We start from the raw sequence: 19,168 nt of genomic DNA, 5'->3' as shown, positions 1-19,168 counted from the left end.
TTTTTTCTTGACAATTCAGTATGCTTCTCTCTGTTTTCAAAGGACAATGAGCCAATTTCGTGAAAATAAAATATGAAATTAATGGATTTCCATATACTTGAGATTGATCGGATCAATCGTAACTCTTTGTAAGACAGGGCCATCGTGGGTTTGTGTATAGTTGTGTGGGAGAGAGAAGGGGAACGAGAACTTAGCGGAATGCTATATGGGTCTAGGAAGATTGGTAATTGTGTGAGAGGGTGTGTGCAGAAGGGGAAAATACTGCCAGGGGGACTGGAAAGCGGGGAGCAGATGCAGTTGCCCCTCTCTCCAAAATCCCCCACAATAATGATATTTATTTATCATATAGTCAAACCTGTTGAATGAGACAAGAAAAGCAGTCTTTGTGGAAAGACTCCCATAATGTGTAAAGTTCTTCAAGGAAAACCAAATTTGTGGTCTTAAAAATAGCCAGGTGATCCTTCTATATAGGCAGTTGCTGAAGCAGGTTTGACTGTGCGTTATCATAACTTAATAAAAAAATCATTCAACATATTACCTTTCATTGTAAAGCATAGAATATTCTCTTTCCTCTGGTGTAACTTCTTATTCACGCATTTAGTGAAAGCAATTTGAAAAAGAAAGGATACCAAAAGGCTTTTGGTAGGTGGTATATGAATTTCAAAAAAGAAAATCACAAGTCTCAAAAGTTAAATATCTGGTTTTTAATAAAGGACAAGTCCACCCCAACAAAATTTGATTTGAATAAAAAGAGAAAAATCCAACAAGCATAACGCTGAAAATGTCATTGAAATCGGATGTAAAATAAGAAAGTTATGACATTTTTAAAATATGGACATCCTGGTCGGTATGCAAATGAGGGAACTGATGACATCACTCGCTCACTATTTCTGTTTTATTTTATGAAATATCCTAATTTTCTCCCCATTGTCATTTGAAACAAATTTTTATTTCTCCCTGAACATGTGGAATTACCATTGTTTTTTTACATTTTATGGTTCAGTCAAGTTTGTCCTTGATGTCAAATCTGTATAAAAATTGAAATCTTGTATAATTCTTTGCCACTGATCTATAGAGCTAGAGGGGAGATAGATGTTCATTGCACGCCGCTGATCTGAGCGAAAACTCGCTACAGTTAAACTGCACTGAGTCTTGAACATAGAATAAGTAAAAAATTAAATATACTCGCTAGCGCTAGCGCGCGCGGTACGGGTATTGGTACACGTGCAAAATGGCGAAAACATCGCACAGACCCGGTCCTTTAAAACAGCAAAATAAAGGCCACAAAACTGGACGACATCGTAGTAAAGGCAAAATCGACGTTGAATTAAAGGGTAAGTTACTTTTATAACTTTCTTTGATGTGTCGCTCTTCCAGGAAAATCCTTTTACTCGGTGATTTGATATTTCCGGTTGAAGACTTCATCGTTGTTCCCTTACTAGCCCTAGTCCCACACGTACAGATTAATGTGGTGCCGGTACCGATTAGTCGAAGATTTCTAATAGTAATACCTAGGCCCTAATTATTTTAAGAACGTAACTTTACTAATGTAACAAATTTTTATATCAATTCCCGATCCGATTTTTCCATTTTTCTTAAATTTGTTTCGATCTCTGATTTTTTATGTCTGCATCTGGATAAAATGAAAAAGATCGGTTTTAAATTTAAGTTAACAATAACAACATGGAGTCATGTCATGACTCAGTCATTGTTAACTTTTAGTTTTAGTTTTATGGCTTATGCAAAAACATTAATTATTACAGAAATACAGTGGCCCAGTGGGTGATTTCAAGTACGGCGCGGTGTTGAAATCTGGGGGGCGTTTCATGAAAGGACTTGTCGGACGTTTTATCCGACAAGTCTCATTTTATCCGACAGTTACCGTCCATAGGAACAGTGCCTCTCACTCTCAGTCTCAGCTAGCCAGGCGGCTTCTAGAGAGTAAAAATCATTTACTAACGTAGCGTAAGGTCACTCTCATACGAAGCCAGGGCTTCCGTCATATACTTTTGCGTGTACCACCAAAAAACCTGAAACTTTCGCCCCCGAAATTTCTACTTTCTTTCTAAAAGATCTAGCCCTAAATCATGTTGTACATGGGATAAAACTTCATTTCCGACATTTCTATGCTCTCGTTGTTATTTTTTAACAAGAATTCATCAAAAAAATGAGAGAAATATTGTGTAAAGACGGAAGAGACTCGCCCGATGTTTACGCCGCCATCTTGTTTTCTATTGTTCTTCCCCAACGTTACCCGACGCACGCGTCTGTAACGTTGGCGAAGAACAAATCAATAGAAAACAAGATGGCGGCGTAAACATCGGGCGAGTCTCTTCCGTCTTTACACAATATTTCTCTCATTTTTTTGATGAATTCTTGTTAAAAAATAACAACGAGAGCGTAGAAATGTCAGAAATGAAGTTTTATCCCATGTACATGATTTAGCAGTAGAGGCGCACGGCCAATATGGGAGACTCTCTCCAATAGAATAGGGGAGACAATCTCCCACATTGGAGACTTGCTTTGCAAAAGGACAAAAGAAACAACACCAACAAAAGCATGATTTTTTCCACCCAAAATTTTGTCTCACTGAGGTCAGAAGCCCATTTGTTTTGTGTGTGATTGACAACAAAAATCCTTATCAAAACAAAAGTAGACAGTGAATATTTAAAGTAGACGGTGAAAAGAGGTAATTTTTCATGAGGAATCTGCTTATCACATTTTTATTTGCCGCCAAGGTAATCCTTTTGCAGCAAATGTAAACAAAGGAAATTGGACTCCAAAACTGGAGACTGTCTCTGAAATTGGATACCCAAATTCTTTACAAAAGTCTCTGATATTGGAGATAATCTCTCACATTGGAGACAGTCTCCAATATTGGCCGTGCGCCTCTACTGTTTAGGGCTAGATCTTTTAGAAAGAAAGTAGAAATCTCGGGGGTGAAAGTTTCAGGTTTTGGCTTCCATTGTGTGGGTCTATGGGATAGAAGGCCTGGCTTCATGAGAGTGACCTTACGTTAGTAAATGATTTTTACTCTCTAGAAGCCGCCTGGCTACTCTCAGCCAATCAAAATCATGGAAAGATGTCAGAATGATGTCAGATCTGACAACTTGTCGGATAAAAATATTGATGAAACGCTCCCCTGGTGTTGGTGTTGTGACAATACCAGCCACAACACTGTACTTGAAATCAGGCTGGTGTTGGGATTGACCTCGGAATATATGACATATTTCCGGCAGTTCGTGTTGAAGGATGGTGCGTGAAGTTGAGATGATTTAGCAGCGCAGAGGCGTGACGTCATGTGCTATCGACAACGCAATCAGTATCGTTCCTCTGAACCCAGCTCGGTGTTGGAGCTCGGTTCAGCGGCCTTTTTACGCTCTCAACACCAAAACCAACACTGAACACCGTACTTGAAATCACCCATTAACATCATTTTTTTTCTCATATAAAAAAAAGTATAAAAAAATGAAAAAGCATGTGTAGGTATGTTGCAAAAAAATAAATTTGAGAAATCGGGTGTTTGCTTCATAGCATCATTTAGAGCTCATCAAGACCTTTCATTTAATACCTCATTTCAATAGCCCCAGTAACAAGAAAGTTAAAACTTTGGTAGTTTTTTAAGTTCGCACAAATCGCCTCTTCAATTCTTATGTATTCCTTTGTTTTTGAAAAACAAAAGTTGTGACCTTAATTGGGACCAAGGTGCACTAATAATAGAAAACAACAATGCGCATACATTGGTATATGGAAGTGCCCAACAACAGTCAACAAAAATCACAGACATCGCCGAAACGGACATAAAAAACACACTTAGCGTCAGTAGATTTCTTTCAAATTTCACCACAATGTACGGTAGTTGAAATGTTGTTCTATTGGAATGAATACCTTTTAGAGTGGGATGATACCTGTAAATATGAATAGCAAGAAGTTGAAAGCAAGACCAAAGTTCCATTAGCACACAGAGTTGCAAGATCACCGAGTGAGGTTTTTTTTTTCAAGTCTGGACAGCTGCCATAAATATTCAACTACGTAAAATCAATGATGTCATTGGGAATAACCTTTCCTTGCACATGTAAACACCCCGGGGGGGGGGGGGGGCACTTCCATTGACGAGTGGATACCATGCGCGACCAAGGGGTCTCGAAAACCACCCTAAACACGTATTTTCCATATTCTGAAAATGCAACCCTTAACAAGTATTGGCGTCTGAAAGTGAAACCCTACCCTTAACAAGTATTGGAAACAAAACGATACTCTTGGCAAGTATTCCTGAAATGAACCCCTAAACAAGTACAGCAATATTTTATTGTTATGTCACGGGTCCGTCGGTCGTCGGTGTTACCTTTACAGTTTACACACCATTTGGTTTAGTACGGCCCCAGCTTCCACACCTCGCGCAAATTGGACTCTAAACACGTAGTGTTGGGGCAAAAAGGACATCCTTTATACATTTTAATTTTATTTTATCATCCCTGCAAATTTGACCCTAAACACGTAGCTTTCCTGGCGAAATAGATAATCTTTTTTCATTATTTTTGTGTTTTTGACACCCTTATCATGTTACGTACGTAACGTGTCCTATCTTGAAAAAGACATCCTTTTTACATGTTTTTTGGGTCGCGCATGGTATCCACTCGTCAATGTAAGTGCCCCCCCCCCCCCCCGGGTAAACACAGTACAAAGCAATGCCTCCACAGTCACCCTGAGATTATAGGCAGCACACTCAATGCCTCATTCAGAATGCACCTAGAGGGCGCTTTTGCAACATACCTAGCATGTGAGAAAATGACAATTGACTTGCATCGCTGCTTTAGTCCTTTTGCCATGACCATGTTTACTGCGGCAGCCCGAACACTAAAGTAGCGAGGCCCCCACTTCCCCCCCTTGCGGAGCATCGCCACCTAGCCTTGAGACTTCGTGATGATATTTTTTAATATTTTGACATATACTTCTTCATCACGAAGCCTTTAAACTCTTCCCATCCCGGGCATAGACGCATAAGCAAGACCTACAGTACACACCCGGATGGATTTCCCTAGGAAATCCATATTTAGAGGGTGAAATCGGTTTGTATGTATTTATTTTATTTATCTATGAGCCTTCATATGCCTAATGCATATGTAGTAGGGATAAAAATTATTTCACTATAAATGTAGAAAATAAGAGGTTTCTTACCAGACCGATCTCGTGTAGATCCCTCGATCCGTTTGTCAACAAAGCAAATACAATAGGCCTAGGCTTGAACCGCTTTGTTATGAGTTATGACGTACCTTTGATTAGCAATGTTACAAAATGCTTATTGAAAGAACAATTTATTATTATCTAACAAATAATGAAATTTGAAACTTGATTAAAAATTAAATAATAATTATTTAATCACGTATTAGATTTTATTATTTGTTAAATAATAATTTTTTTTATTTATAAATTGTTCTTCAAAAGTCAAAACGGCATTTTGTAACATCGCTAATCGAAGGTACGTCATAACGTAGCGGTTCAAGGGTCAAGCCTATTGCATTTGCTTTGTTGACAAATGGATCAAGGAATCTACACGGGATCGGTCTGGTAAGAAACCTCTCATTTTTCACATTTATAGTGAAATAAGTTTTATCCCTACATACGCATTAGGCGTATGAAATACGATTTATGAACTGAAATCATTAAAGTTATACCGGTAGATGTTATTCAAGTTTTGAAAGATACGAGTTACGTGCGTCCCGGCGTGATACAAAGGTATAAGATGATAAGTTTAATGTTATACCGGTAGATGTTATTTAAGTTTTGAAAGATACGAGTTACGTGCATCCCGGCGTGATACAAAGGTATAAGATGATAATCTAAAAATTGTGGAAGGTAAACATATTCGTAAAGAGTTATGAGGTGGAAATTATTGTATTCAGGCTTGGCCTACTAATTTTAATGATAATTAAGTCAGTTGAAATAGGAGTCATGTGAAATGCATTCTTCATGTTGCAATGCCACCTCTATTGTATTTGTTCACAGGCCTAGCATCATACAGGTTCCAATCCTAGGCTATGCCTATGCATTCAGTTGATTCAAGCAGACACAAACTTTTCATTACAGCTGCACTTATGTTTCTTCTGTCTCTGCACTTTAGTTAAGAACCCACAATAATAATAATCATAACCCATGATAATAATCATATTTAGTGACTGGATATCCAAAAGCTACAAATATATACATGTATATCCTGAAAGTTTCAGCCTATTCCATGCTTTGGAATAGGTTTTATAAAAAAAATACACCAATATTTTAGTTTAATCAGGCACCAAATCAAATTAAATTTTCAAGGTAAATCACAAAATGTATGCTGTACATTTAAAACACATTTTCATTTTACATCCTCCACATCCTAATTTATTGTTTGATGGCATAACCCAATCATATTAACTAGTAATTAATCGGATTAGTGATTTGGGGGGATTTACCCAAACTATAGACAGGCTTTAAAGGACAAGTCCACCCCAACACAAACTTGATTTGAATAAAAAGAGAAAAATTCAACAAGCATAACACTGAAAATTTCATCAAAATCGGATGTAAAATAAGAAAGTTATGGCATTTTAAAGTTTCGCTTCATTTCACAAAACAGTTATATGCACATCTCGGTCGGTATGCAAATGAGGAACTGATGACATCACTCACTCACTATTTCTTTTGTATTTTATTATATGAAATATGAAATATTTTTATTTTCTCGTCATTATCATGTGAAATGAAGTTTCATTCCTCCCTGAACACGTGGAATTCCATTATTTTATCATTGTGTGCTTCAGGCAAGGAGGTCCTAATCATCAAATTCGTAAAAATTGATATATTGTATAATTAAAACAATAAAAAACAAAAGAAATAGTGAGTGAGTGACATCATCGACTCTCTCATTTGGATGTAACTGGCTCGTTCATATAACTATTTTGTTAAAAATAAGCGAAACTTTGAAAAATCATAACTTTCTTATTTTACATCCGATTTTGATGAAATTTTCAGCATTGTGCTTGTCTAATTTTTCTCTATTGATTCAAATCGACATTTTTCTGAGGTGGACTTGACCTTTAAATTAGGCCTTTCCAACGTTTATGTTTAGTGACATGACTTTGGTATTTTATCATTGTAAGCATATTAGATATATTGCTTTCTGTAGAATTAATAAGAGCATCATGTGGCCCTGAGCTTATTTTTTTCTTTCGTTTTGCAGGAAGAGTCTCTGCCAAAGTCATTTCAAAGAAATGGAAAAGGGAGCTAAGCAAGGCTGGTCGCCGAAACAAGGTAAGCATAACAATCATTCAAAGTTAATGCAAATTATATACTTAATACTTTTCTTTACCAGGGGTATTATGAAACTGCTGTACAAGTGTGCATTGCATAATCCTTCTCCACTCTAAGTACTAAGTACCCATGGCTCGTGGGAAGAAAGTTCAATTTTTAGAAAACTGTTCTGACTTGGCTGATGATTGGATCCAAGATTTGAGGTGGATGCTCTACCATTGGATCACCATAAATTTCTATATTGCTTTCTGAGATGTCCTTACGATAAAGTAAACATTTAGCCAGGGCTCGACACTAGCGCCGGTCCGACGGTCCCAGACCGGTAAAAATTGCTGTCGGGCCAGTAGATTTTCAGAAATAGGAAGATTTACTGGTCCGACATGACCAGTAAAAAATATCATTGTCGGGCCAGTAATTTTTCCAAAAATAGCAAGATTTAAGGGTCCGACATGACCAGTAATAAAAACCATTGTTGGGCCAATAACTTTTCCAGAAATGGTCAAATTCACTGCAAACCATTTCCCCCCCGTTAAATTCTGTCATTCACACACAGAATACACACAGAATGAATCGCACGTAAGTGTTACTAGAGTAGCATACAGTGTACATGTGGCCAGCCACACAACACACGTGGTAAATTCTCTACTGCTGCGCGAGCGAAGCTTGGCTAAACTCTGGCAGAAATCTCTCACAGAACTGTCAAAATTCACGATTCATACTCATGAAAGGCTCTTATAATGTCCATATTTCCTAAAATTTGGAGTAACTCTGTCATTTGTAAGCAGTAAAAGGATAAATTTTCACTTCTGTTTTGGTTCAAACAGATCGGGTTTCGGGTGATATCGTCTGAATACATAATAGCCCCACATATGCATTTATGAGTGTGTTGATACACTTGGTTTCTTTCTTTCGTAGCTATTTTAATTGAGCCAAAAGAAACTGATAAATTATTTGATAGTTTTAGCTTTCTTCCTCTGTTTTCTTCCTATCTTTCTTTCCTTCTTTCTTTTCAATCTTTCTTTGTTTCTTCCCTCTCTTCTTTCATTTTTGTCTCACCTGCATAGCAGAGTGAGACTATAGGCGCCGCTTTTCCGACGGCGGCGGCGACGGCGACGGCGGCGTCAACACCAAATCTTAACCTGAGGTTAAGTTTTTGAAATGACAGCATAACTTAGAAAGTATATGGACCTAGTTCATGAAACTTGGCCATAAGGTTAATCAAGTATTACTGAACATCCTGCCTGAGTTTCATGTCACATGACCAAGGTCAAAGGTCATTTAGGGTCAATGAACTTAGACCATGTTGGGGGAATCAACATCAAAATCTTAACCTAAGGTTAAGTTTTTGAAATGTCATCATAACTTAGAAAATATATGGACCTAGTTCATGAAACTTATACATAAGGTTAATCAAGTATCACTGAACATCCTGCTTGAGTTTCACATCACATGACCAAGGTCAAAGGTCATTTAGGGTCAATGAACTTTGGCCGAATTGGGGGGTATCTGTTGAATTACCATCATAACTTTGAAAGTTTATGGATCTGATTCATAAAACTTGGACATAATAGTAATCAAGTATTACTGAACATCCTGTGCAAGTTTCAGGTCACATGATCAAGGTCAAAGGTCATTTAGGGTCAATGAACTTTGGCCAAATTGGGGTATTTGTTGAATTACAGCCATAAATTTGAAAGTGTGTTGGTCTAGTTCATAAAACTTGGACATAATAGTAATCAAGTATCACTGAACATCCTGTGCGAGTTTCAGGTCACATGATCAAGGTCAAAGGTCATGTAAGGTCAAAGAACTTTGGCCACGTTGGGGGTATTTGTTGAATTGCCATCATATCTCTATAAGTGTATTGGTCTAGTTCATAAAACGTGGAAATAAGAGTAACCAAGTATCACTGAACGTCTTGTGCGAGTTATAGTAGTTTTCAAAATCAGCTCTGCTGCTCTATTGAATCGCGTGATGCAGGTGAGACGGCCAGAGGCATTCCACTTGTTTTGTTACTGTCTTTCTTTTTTAATTTCCTTTTTTTTTTCTTTAATTCGTTTCTGTCTTGCTTTCCTTTTGTCCTTCATTCCTTCATTTTATTTGGGGGGGGGGATAACGAAAGGCTAAAGAAATAAACTTGCGCCTTTTTTAATGTTTTCTTTATTTTGGGGGACCAGTAGATTTTAGGTTCGGACCAGTAAAAATTTGAAAAACTGGGTATCTACTGGTCCGACATGAATAGGTTGGACCAGTAGAAAAAATGGGTTAGTGTGGAGCCCTGATTTAGCTGAAAGAAAAGTATAAGTTTTCAATCTTGCTGTTGTGTGACATGCTTTAGGAATTATTTAATCTCCATAAGCATAAATTTAATTTCAACAGAAAAATGCCAAGTTTAGTTTACTTGGCATTTTAACATCTTGCTTTCCATAAATATGTGTATTAAACATATAATCATTGACTTGAATTCATTCATTCATTTTTTCACAATAATATACAAGCATTGCAAATACATACAAGGTTGAATATGAAATGACTTGTGAACAGTTTCAGATATAATATTTAAACACATTGCAAAAGAAATTCATTCATTCAAAAGGAGCCCCAAAAAGGTATAATAGCTGTGGCATCCATCATGAAATAAACATAGATACTAGTGATCAAATGTGTATTTATAAACAATACTACATTGTTAATGTAATTTGCCTCTTGTTCAGTATAAAAAGAACAGTTGGAAATTGATAAATATATCACAATGTAACATAAATTGTGTACATTATTACATTGATTTTGTACTGAAGGCCGTCCAGCTTCGTAAAAAGAAAAGAGAAGATCTACTCAATCAGAAGAGGATAGGGACTCAAGAGGCACCTCCAAATTTGGTGGTAAGTCAGGTGATTCAATAATTGGACCTCAAAGAAATTATCACATTATAAGATGAAATTATGGCAACCTGTTTCAAAATTAACTGTGTAGCAAGGATTTGAAGTTTAATCAAGTGACATTTCATAAAAGTAGAGCTGAAAACAATTACACTGTACTAACTTATTTTTTTATGTTCATGGATAAATCCTTTGAACCATCCAAACATTTTGAATTTTGGTAATCATAAAATAGGCCCATTTGCAATACCAGGTTTTGTGGCCAAATCTAGGTCATGACTGTATGCCTCCAGAGACAATCGTCAGCAAGTCACATATTTCAAGACGAAGGAAATATTTCAGTGGAACTTTTGTCTTATATCATTTCTGTGATGTATAATTTTTGGGTGTTTTGTATATCAAGCCATTGTTTCATTGAAGTTGTTCAGCAACAATCATATTTTCAGCTATAGCAATTTCAGGGAGATCCTTGGGTTTGGACATTTGGTTGACTGAATCACTGGTCTCTGACTTACTCTGTGTGGTTTACCATCTTTAGTGGTTTTGATATGATCTTATTTGAAATTGCTTTCAATTTTTTTTTATAAGAAATCTATATATTCATATAACAGCCTTAGGATGAAATAGATTGAATCTACAATTTAAAAAAAATCAGTAATCAATTTTACAGCAAAATGAAATTATGTACTCATCATATTTCATGTAATAACTTTATTTCAAAATGCATTTTCTGTCAGGAGACATAACTAACTCAAAACTATGCTATTCTTTCTAAGAACTTAAAAAACATAGGTTATTGATATATTTCAGAGTATTTTAATTCATAGATTTAAGTTTAAGATTAAAAACAGTGAGGGATGTAAGGTTATTGTAATTTGCTTGCATTTTTACTGTAATTCCTTTATTATGAATGTGATAGTTGGAACTATTCTGGCTAATCTAAATCTTTAAATGGTGTTAGTGTTATCCCAGTGGTCAGGTAAAATAAGTAGCTAAGTTTATTTCTGCACTTACTGGCTGTGTCTGAAAATAGACCATAGACATTCTAAGGACAATTACTAGGCATCTGCTTTATCATTTGAAGGATATTGCTTCATGTGCAAGTATCAGTGAATTACAAAAAAAAGGTATCAATTGCATATTGGCAACACTCTTAATAATCTATTTCAGATGGTACTCCCTCTTCATGGAACCATAGACGTTGATCGCATTCTGGGCTGTTTGAGGGCAGCAGATAGTGATGCAGTAGAGTATCCTAGCAACAATAGTAATCTTCTACACATTTGGTGAGATATATTATTTTTTTCATATTTTATTGTCAGAGTTTAAATTTGAATGATTTCGTTACATTCTAAAGTGATACAAGCAATATTGTGAATAGGTGCCGTTGGCAGTCATCAGCGTATTTTACTTTAATCTCTATTTTCATTTACAAACTATCAAGATTATTATCACCCCAGCAATGCTGTTTATCCACACTGATCTGCACTAAACCCAGGTGAATCTGGACTTGTCAGGATTAATTTCTCACAATGCTTGCACAAGTACTGTATTATTATTAATATTGTGGCGTAACCGGGCACTGTCGGGGTAGCGTTCTGCCGTCTCGCAGTCTCCAGAACCCGGTCCACGCTTCTCCTCACTTTTATATCTCTTTTTGGGCAGGCTCGCTCACAAAAGTCTTTTGTGCAACGTGATACACTCTCTCACTCCTCTGTAATACACCAGGTCACCCGCTCACTCACCCTCATCATGCAAATGAAGCAATATACAGTTCAACTTGATTTATTCGGAGCTTACATCTTACAACCGCACGCCACCGCAGCTCCCAGCGAACTGACGTACTTCTCCAATAACCGCAAAGCATATCACAACAAAAATATCGCCCTCTACGATTAAACTATGAAATACATCTTAAAGGTATAACTCATTATGCTACAATATTTTTACTATTGTTATTTTTGAATTTTTTTGGCCTCATAGCCTCTAATTTTTTTTTACAAATCAAGCAATCTTGTGCTTTTATTGCAGCTTGCCTCGTTTCAAACGAAGATTCACAATAGTAGTACCTTCCACCAACCTGTCAGCCATCTTGGACACAGCTAAGGCTGCTGACTCATTGCTCTGTCTAGTTGATCCCAATGAATGCTGGGATGAGTTTGGTGACCTCTGTCTGTCTTGTCTCTTTGCACAAGCTTTGCCTTCAGTGACATTTGCTACACAGGTATGTGCATGGCATGTAGAAGAATTGCATTTTTTATCATAGCTTTTGTTCGAGTTGTCTGTATGTGATATAGAATTCCAGTCATATCAAGTTGAACAATTGCTACCTGATAACATTGAAAACAAACTAACAGTGAAATATATGAATATGAAAATTATAAATATAATTATAAAAATGAATTTGCTCTTTTTATGCTGATATTCATGAAGAATATGAAGTGCGCTAGAATGAATTAGTAGATTGCTTTCACCCAATATATTTTCAAGAAATAGAAAGGAGAGGAAGTCATGAGAATAGCATGAGGAAACATACACTATTCTCTATACACAGTATACATAGCCTATTTCTTATTAAAAAACTGTTAAAAATCATTCAAATTAGTCTGCTTGTCAAGATTTTAATTAAAATAATAGAATATTGAAATTCCTTTTTTCATTTATTGTTAAATTCAATTTAGGGTATGAGTGATGTTCCAATCAAGAAGAGACATGAAGCAAAGAAAACTTTACAAAAGCAGATAGAAAGGAGGTAAAGGCCAGTTCTATCATTGATTGATTCTAAAAGGAATAAAGTAATAGAAATATCGATGATACCTATAATTTTAATGCAATGCAGTAATTTAAAAAGGTAGGTAGACATTTAATAGTCTGGTTGTATAAGAAGAAAAAGTTGATTTGATCTGCTGACATTGAATTGGTTTCATGTTTTATAGATGAACTTTGTTGAAATAAATTTGTTTTGTAGCTAGTATTCTGAATTTGGATACACATGGAAGCACAAAGATGAGAGTTCAAGAAGCAACCTATGACACCATCAAGGCAGAAGCATTCTGAGTCCATTTGCATTATTACTAGAATTATTATTGTTATAGGTAGAAGTAGCAGCAGCAGCAGAAGGAGTAAGAAGTAGTGGTAGCGTTGGCGGTGGTGATAGTGATAGTGCAAGTAATGTATTTGAATCAATTTATTTTTTGGGTGTATTCTAGTGATATATTTCTAATTAAAAGTGTTTCTGCGTTGATTAACGCTAATTATTATCACTCAATATCAGATTCCCAAATGGCAAGCTGTATACAGTGGATACAGAACAAGAAAGTATTTTACTTCTTCGACACCTTGCAGAACAAAAACTCAATACTATAAAATGGCGTGATCTTCGGCCACATATGTTAGCAGATGATGTGACTTTTGAACCCAACAATAATGAGGTTTGTTTAGCTTCTACACTTTTGACTTTATGAAGTCCGCAGCAATGTTAAGCTCTTCGTTAAGACAATGTGTGAACCTTTATTTTGCTTTTAACAATGGATGACAATAATTACATTGCCTGATATACCCCTTGACAAAAATTTTGATAGCTCATAGATTTTGCAATCAAATGAAAGTTACTATATTTTTGAAATGTTTTGTTTTGCATCAATGTAGTACAGGGTTGAGCAACACCCTTAACCCTAAATAGACTGGGCTATTTCGACGCCTAAGAAGACTGGGGGGGGGCTGATTCAGCCCCCCCTTCTGATCTCGGCCGTCGATCGCGCGATCGCGACGAAAATTGGCACGCGCGTTACCCATGGCATTATCTACAAAACTATAATATCAAATTCTGCGAAAAATCTCATTGCTCATTAATTATGCTAATTTATGCGTAAAATCATAAGTTTGCTCTAATTAATAAAATAATGCCCCTAAAATGCTAATTATTGTTTCACGTACTCTAGATAGGCATCTGATCAAATTTATTTTTCAAAATTTTCAACATCACATTTATTTTCTTATGTATTTTATTGTTTTTTAAATTTCTTATGTATTTCTTTGTTTTTCGACTTTTTGTTTTTTATTGTTTTTTCAATGGAAATCGTCAGGGACTTTATTTTGACCATAAAAAAGATAAAATTAATTGATTTTAAGCAGTAAAAGTAAAAATCATGATACATTTATGAATTTTGGCTAAAAACACCATTTGCATTGGATTTGTACACAAATTCACGTTTTTGAGTAATTTTGGGTCTGCATGCACTTACGAAATGCTGTGTAATTTCGGAACCGCGTACCCGGGGGTCACAATTTTGGTCTCAAAAGTTGCGCGAGACTTGAAAGTAAAAAGTCAGCGAGTGACGCGGTCAAAAAATTTCGCGCAACGGATTTATCATGAAAAATGTCGAGGGGGGGGGGCTGAATCAGCCCCCCCCCCCAGTCTTTTTAGGGTTAAATCAGGATGTTGATGTTTCTAAGGGGCATTGTAAGGAAGTTTCAATTGATCCTATGCCAATAATAGGTCTCTGAATCAATTCTGAAATCAAAATTAAAAGTGTTGGTCTGTTTCATGCGACAGAAAGTATAAATTGATTTTTTTATAGATGATTTGATCTATTAATTCCAAATTTGTGAGTGAAATTTGCAGGCGATGCAAATAAGTAACCAATCTTAAGAGTAATTAATGCATAAACAACTCTTTCATACTATTACAGGATGGTAAAGGAACTCTTAAAGTGACTGGTTTCCTAAGAGGATCATGCTTGTCAGTCAATGGTCTCATTCACCTGCCTGGCTTTGGAGATTTTCAGATGAATCGTATTGCAGCTCCTTCTGACCCTTGCCCTTTGAACCCAAGGAACATAAGGATAAAGGTCAAGAAAATTGAGGATGGAATGACTATTGTAAGTCTACTCTTGAATCGTACTCATTTTCACTCTTAACTAAACAAAACAAAAAAGCTCCATAGTATTATTTTTCCTCTCCTAATCGAGGATTTTATTTCCAAAATTCAAAGTGTAACACACATAATGATACATATAATAACAATCATTATCTTTTGACCATAATGAAAATTATACAATTAAGTATAATATAACAATCAATTTGGCAATTCTTTACCTTCTCTTTGTCTTATGTTGTTTAAATGTATCCTTTTTTTCTATCTCTCTTTTGAATAAGAAAACAAGACTGTAATTTCTTTGATCTAAATTAACCATGGTATAAATGCATATCACATTGTTTAAAGTGGCTATCTTGACTTGTTTAGAATTGATTAATCATCTCATATTTAATTGCATAGTATTTAATTTCATGTTTAAACAATGATTAAATAGGAACATTATGCACAGGTATGTGAAAAGAAAAAAAATCTGTATTTTGATACTGAATTTGTTTATTACTGTCAGGATCAGATTAAACTGAATGCTATATTAAATGTCATGACTATTACTTATTCTCTTGGTTGTTTTCATAAGGATGATGATGAAAATGAGACAATGGAGGAAGGTTCAAAGTTACTAGAAGTCGTTGACCCTCACAGTCAAGAATCCCTCCAGTCAGAGGCTGTACCTGATCCGATGGAGGGAGAACAAACATGGCCGACTGAAGAGGAGCTTGCTGAAGCTGAAGGTAAGAAGATACATGAATGTGATCTTGTTTCCTGAAAAAAAATATGTCCTGTAAACCACACAGAAATCAGTATCTGTAATCATATTACTGCATAGCACAGTGAGACTATAGGTGCTGCTTTTCCAATGGCGGCCAAATTTTTTTCTCAACAGGTAAGGGTGATTGTCACAGAGACATTTTCCAATTTAACTGTTCATATGTAAACATTTGGGAACTTTCAACAACTATGGATAAACTTATTATTTTTCTGATTTGAATAATACCTGCCAGTTTTATTTAGGCTTACTTTTCTGCTATCTTGAAGCAGTTTTTGTATGCCCCCGCAGACGAAGTCCGGAGGGGGCATTAAGTGTTGTCCCTTTCCGTCCGTCCCCCCACTTGGTTTCTGCGCAATAACTCGTAAAATATTTAATGGATTTAAAAGAATTTGGTGTGTAGGTAGATGACACCAAAATACAGGCTAACTTCGAATTTAGAGTCCGCAGGTCAAAGGTCATAGCTCATTAAATATGCGAGTTGGTTTCCGTGCAATAACTCGAAAAATGTTTTATGAATTTATTTTTAAATATTTTTGGTGTGTAGGTAGATAACACCAAAATACAGGCTAAGTTCGAATTCAGAATCCGCAGGTCAAAGGTCACAGCTCATTAAATATGCGAGTTGGTTTCCGCATGATAACTTAAGAAATATTCAACATATTTAAAAAATTTGGGTGTGTAGGTAGATGACACCAAATATAGGCTAAGTTTGAATTCGGAGTCTGCAGGTCAAAGGTTAAAGGTCACAGCCCATATATGCAAATTGGTTCAAAGGTCTAAATTTGTTCATTATATGTATGCATATTGGTTTCTGCAAGATATTACCGGTAAGTTCAATCATATTGAATGAATTTCTGATCACGTTAAGCGGGGGTATCTGTGTCCTTTGGACACGTCAAATTTCTATTTTTTTCATGAATTTAAATTCTTTTACTTTGATCCAGCTGCCCTGAAAGAAGAAAAAGAAGAGCGTATTGTCAAGAGGGTACCCAAAGGAACGTCAGAGTACCAAGCTACATGGATTATTGAAAGTGAAGGAGAGGATGAAGAGGAAGATGATGACGAGGTAATAGACAAGTGTATGTAGTTATGAAGAGTAATGGTAGATATTGGATAATTGACAAAAGCGATTTTAATATTCTCATATTGTCTGAATTCCTTGAAAATATCCATGAGAGACATCATTTGGTATTACATTTACCAAGTCTGGTGACATTTTTAGTAGAATATTTGAATAATTGCAAATCAAAGGTATTTGCAATGCTTTGATTTCTGCAGGGTTCTTGGGGATGCATAGAATATTCACATGGATCACAAACATAATAGCAAGGATCACATTGTTTACTCACATAAGTGGCTTTGTATGAGACGAACTTGAAGCCTCATTGTTGTATTTTGCATATTTTATCCACTTCTGAACTAATTTTGCTCAAAGAAATGTTACCAATGTTTGTACTTTTGAATTTAACTAGTAATTTTCATTCTAGCTGACAAAGTAGTTAATTATTCAAAACACCACCTCTGAAAGAAAGCAGGGATGTAGATATTTGTTGAAAATATCTCAAAGGGCTCTGGAAAGTAAATTAAGGAACATAAGAAATTATGACATTGATTGTATATTACATTTGCGTCCCGTGGTATCAAGGGATTGATGCCTTTATGTACATGTATAGTAAACTCCTATGAAATTTGAACATGAAGAAGGGCTCATAATTTTGTTTAATAACATATTTATTATGAGACACTTTTAGTTTTAATTGAGTTATCTGAACATTTCCTTAGTCGCAGGATGTACAGCTCTGTGTATTTTTAAATTTCCTATCGATAGGAGAGTGATGAGGACGAGGAGTATGTGGATGCCATGCTCCCTGAAGCTGAAGATGTAGAATCTATTCCAGAGGAACCTTCGGAAGCAGATGATATGGAATTTGAAACGGTTTGTAGATTACTTTAACCACAAGCTGTGAAACCTTCTTTATCCCAAAATGTGATGTGCGCTATACAAGAAAAGCATATAAAGTCTGCATAAGTTGACCCTCCCTTGTTTAATGATTGACCAAGTCAAAGCAGTTTTTTTCAGACCAGATTATGCTCAACTGGTTGTATTAGCCAGCTTATGGTGACTTTCTTTATGTCAAAGAAATTTATGTGGTCCAAAGAGAATTGACCTATAATTGGCAGAGTTATCTTTATATATTACTATTTGTGAATGTGACCACATTTTACAGAAAAGGAATCTGTGAAAGTATGTATTACTTCTCTCCTCACTCGAGTAACATGTTCTTGTAGACATTCAAATGCTCATTTTTTAGTGTTTCTGTTTGTTTTGAATGTTTTTATGTATAAAATATAAACATAATATTGTCTCAAATGCTGCGAATCATCATCATCATAACACATTATATTCATATTTATACATATTGCATTAGAACCAGTACAGAAAACCAATGTTGAAATGATGGGCAATTAGAAAGAGTCTTATTGCTACTTGAGTCTCATTTTCTCAGGATAGAAATAATGATATGAAAATATCAACTGCCCGCAGGAAATGGCTGGCTCTTGAATTGACCAAAGGAGATTAAGAATATTAAAGTTAGTGATGATCAGCAATGTAATACATTTTGAGCTACTGTTTTACTTGTATGGATTATGAAGCCAACTTGTAATTCTATTTTTTTAATTTCAGGTGAGCATTAGTGGTGGGAGCAAGGAGAATTATGATGTTCATTTTGATGAGGAAGAGGAAAAGAAATTGTGAGTACTAAATGTTCCTGTTGTTTCTGTCTCATTCATTCAAGTAGGTGTGAATACCAAAAAGTATATTGTTTGCTTGTGCCATGACTTATATCACATACCTATCAAAGTTGTTTATTTCATAACATTTTCTAGGGTTTTAGCATCTGTTGACCTTTTATCTTCTATGTGGGATGCGATCTACCACTTCTGGTCCTTCACTCTATTTGAATGTAGCTTAGTCCATCAGTCAAGCTTGCTAAGTAATTGACCGCCTGTCATCAAGGATCAGGGGCAGAAAGAGTTGTGTTTAAAAAGTTAAAACCCATTCCTAAAAGCAAGTCATGATTTTTGGAGTTAGATTTATATCTGAATAAATCTAATCGACCAGCCTTATATGTATTTATATATATATTTTTTTATTTGTGTTTGAACAGATTAGAGAAGTACAGAGAGGAGAGGAGTCATGCAATGTTCCCTGATGAAATTGATACCCCAATGCATATGTCTGCGAGAACAAGATTTGCAAGGTGAGTGATTGATAGATAGTGAATGGTAGGTTCCATTTAATTGTTCACTGATGAAATTGATACCCCGATGCAAGAACAAGATTTGCTAGGT

General features: G+C 35.7%; 1 protein-coding gene across 2 annotated transcripts in view; it reads left to right on the top strand.

Moving 5' to 3' along the window:
* Positions 1–1,098: 1,098 nt before the first annotated feature.
* LOC129257148 (pre-rRNA-processing protein TSR1 homolog) overlaps positions 1,099–19,168 on the top strand; it is a 30,453-nt gene continuing 12,383 nt past the window's right edge. Inside the window, exons 1-13 of one of the 2 annotated variants that reach the window (XM_054895407.2) lie at positions 1,099–1,334; positions 7,220–7,290; positions 10,089–10,172; positions 11,340–11,455; positions 12,201–12,393; positions 12,851–12,921; positions 13,444–13,600; positions 14,861–15,049; positions 15,623–15,776; positions 16,759–16,880; positions 17,643–17,750; positions 18,501–18,568; positions 18,985–19,077. In XM_054895407.2, coding sequence (XP_054751382.2) covers positions 1,232–1,334; positions 7,220–7,290; positions 10,089–10,172; positions 11,340–11,455; positions 12,201–12,393; positions 12,851–12,921; positions 13,444–13,600; positions 14,861–15,049; positions 15,623–15,776; positions 16,759–16,880; positions 17,643–17,750; positions 18,501–18,568; positions 18,985–19,077 — 1,529 coding nt within the window. In that variant the 5' untranslated portion in view covers positions 1,099–1,231. The remainder of the gene's footprint in view (positions 1,335–7,219; positions 7,291–10,088; positions 10,173–11,339; positions 11,456–12,200; positions 12,394–12,850; positions 12,922–13,443; positions 13,601–14,860; positions 15,050–15,622; positions 15,777–16,758; positions 16,881–17,642; positions 17,751–18,500; positions 18,569–18,984; positions 19,078–19,168) is intronic. The other variant, XR_010293093.1, reaches the window with a different exon arrangement.

The sequence above is a fragment of the Lytechinus pictus genome, chromosome 3, assembly GCF_037042905.1.
Source record: "Lytechinus pictus isolate F3 Inbred chromosome 3, Lp3.0, whole genome shotgun sequence".
Classification (NCBI taxonomy): domain Eukaryota; kingdom Metazoa; phylum Echinodermata; class Echinoidea; order Temnopleuroida; family Toxopneustidae; genus Lytechinus; species Lytechinus pictus.
The sequence above is the reverse complement of the archived record's forward strand: the minus strand, read 5'-3'. Positions and strand labels throughout refer to the sequence as shown.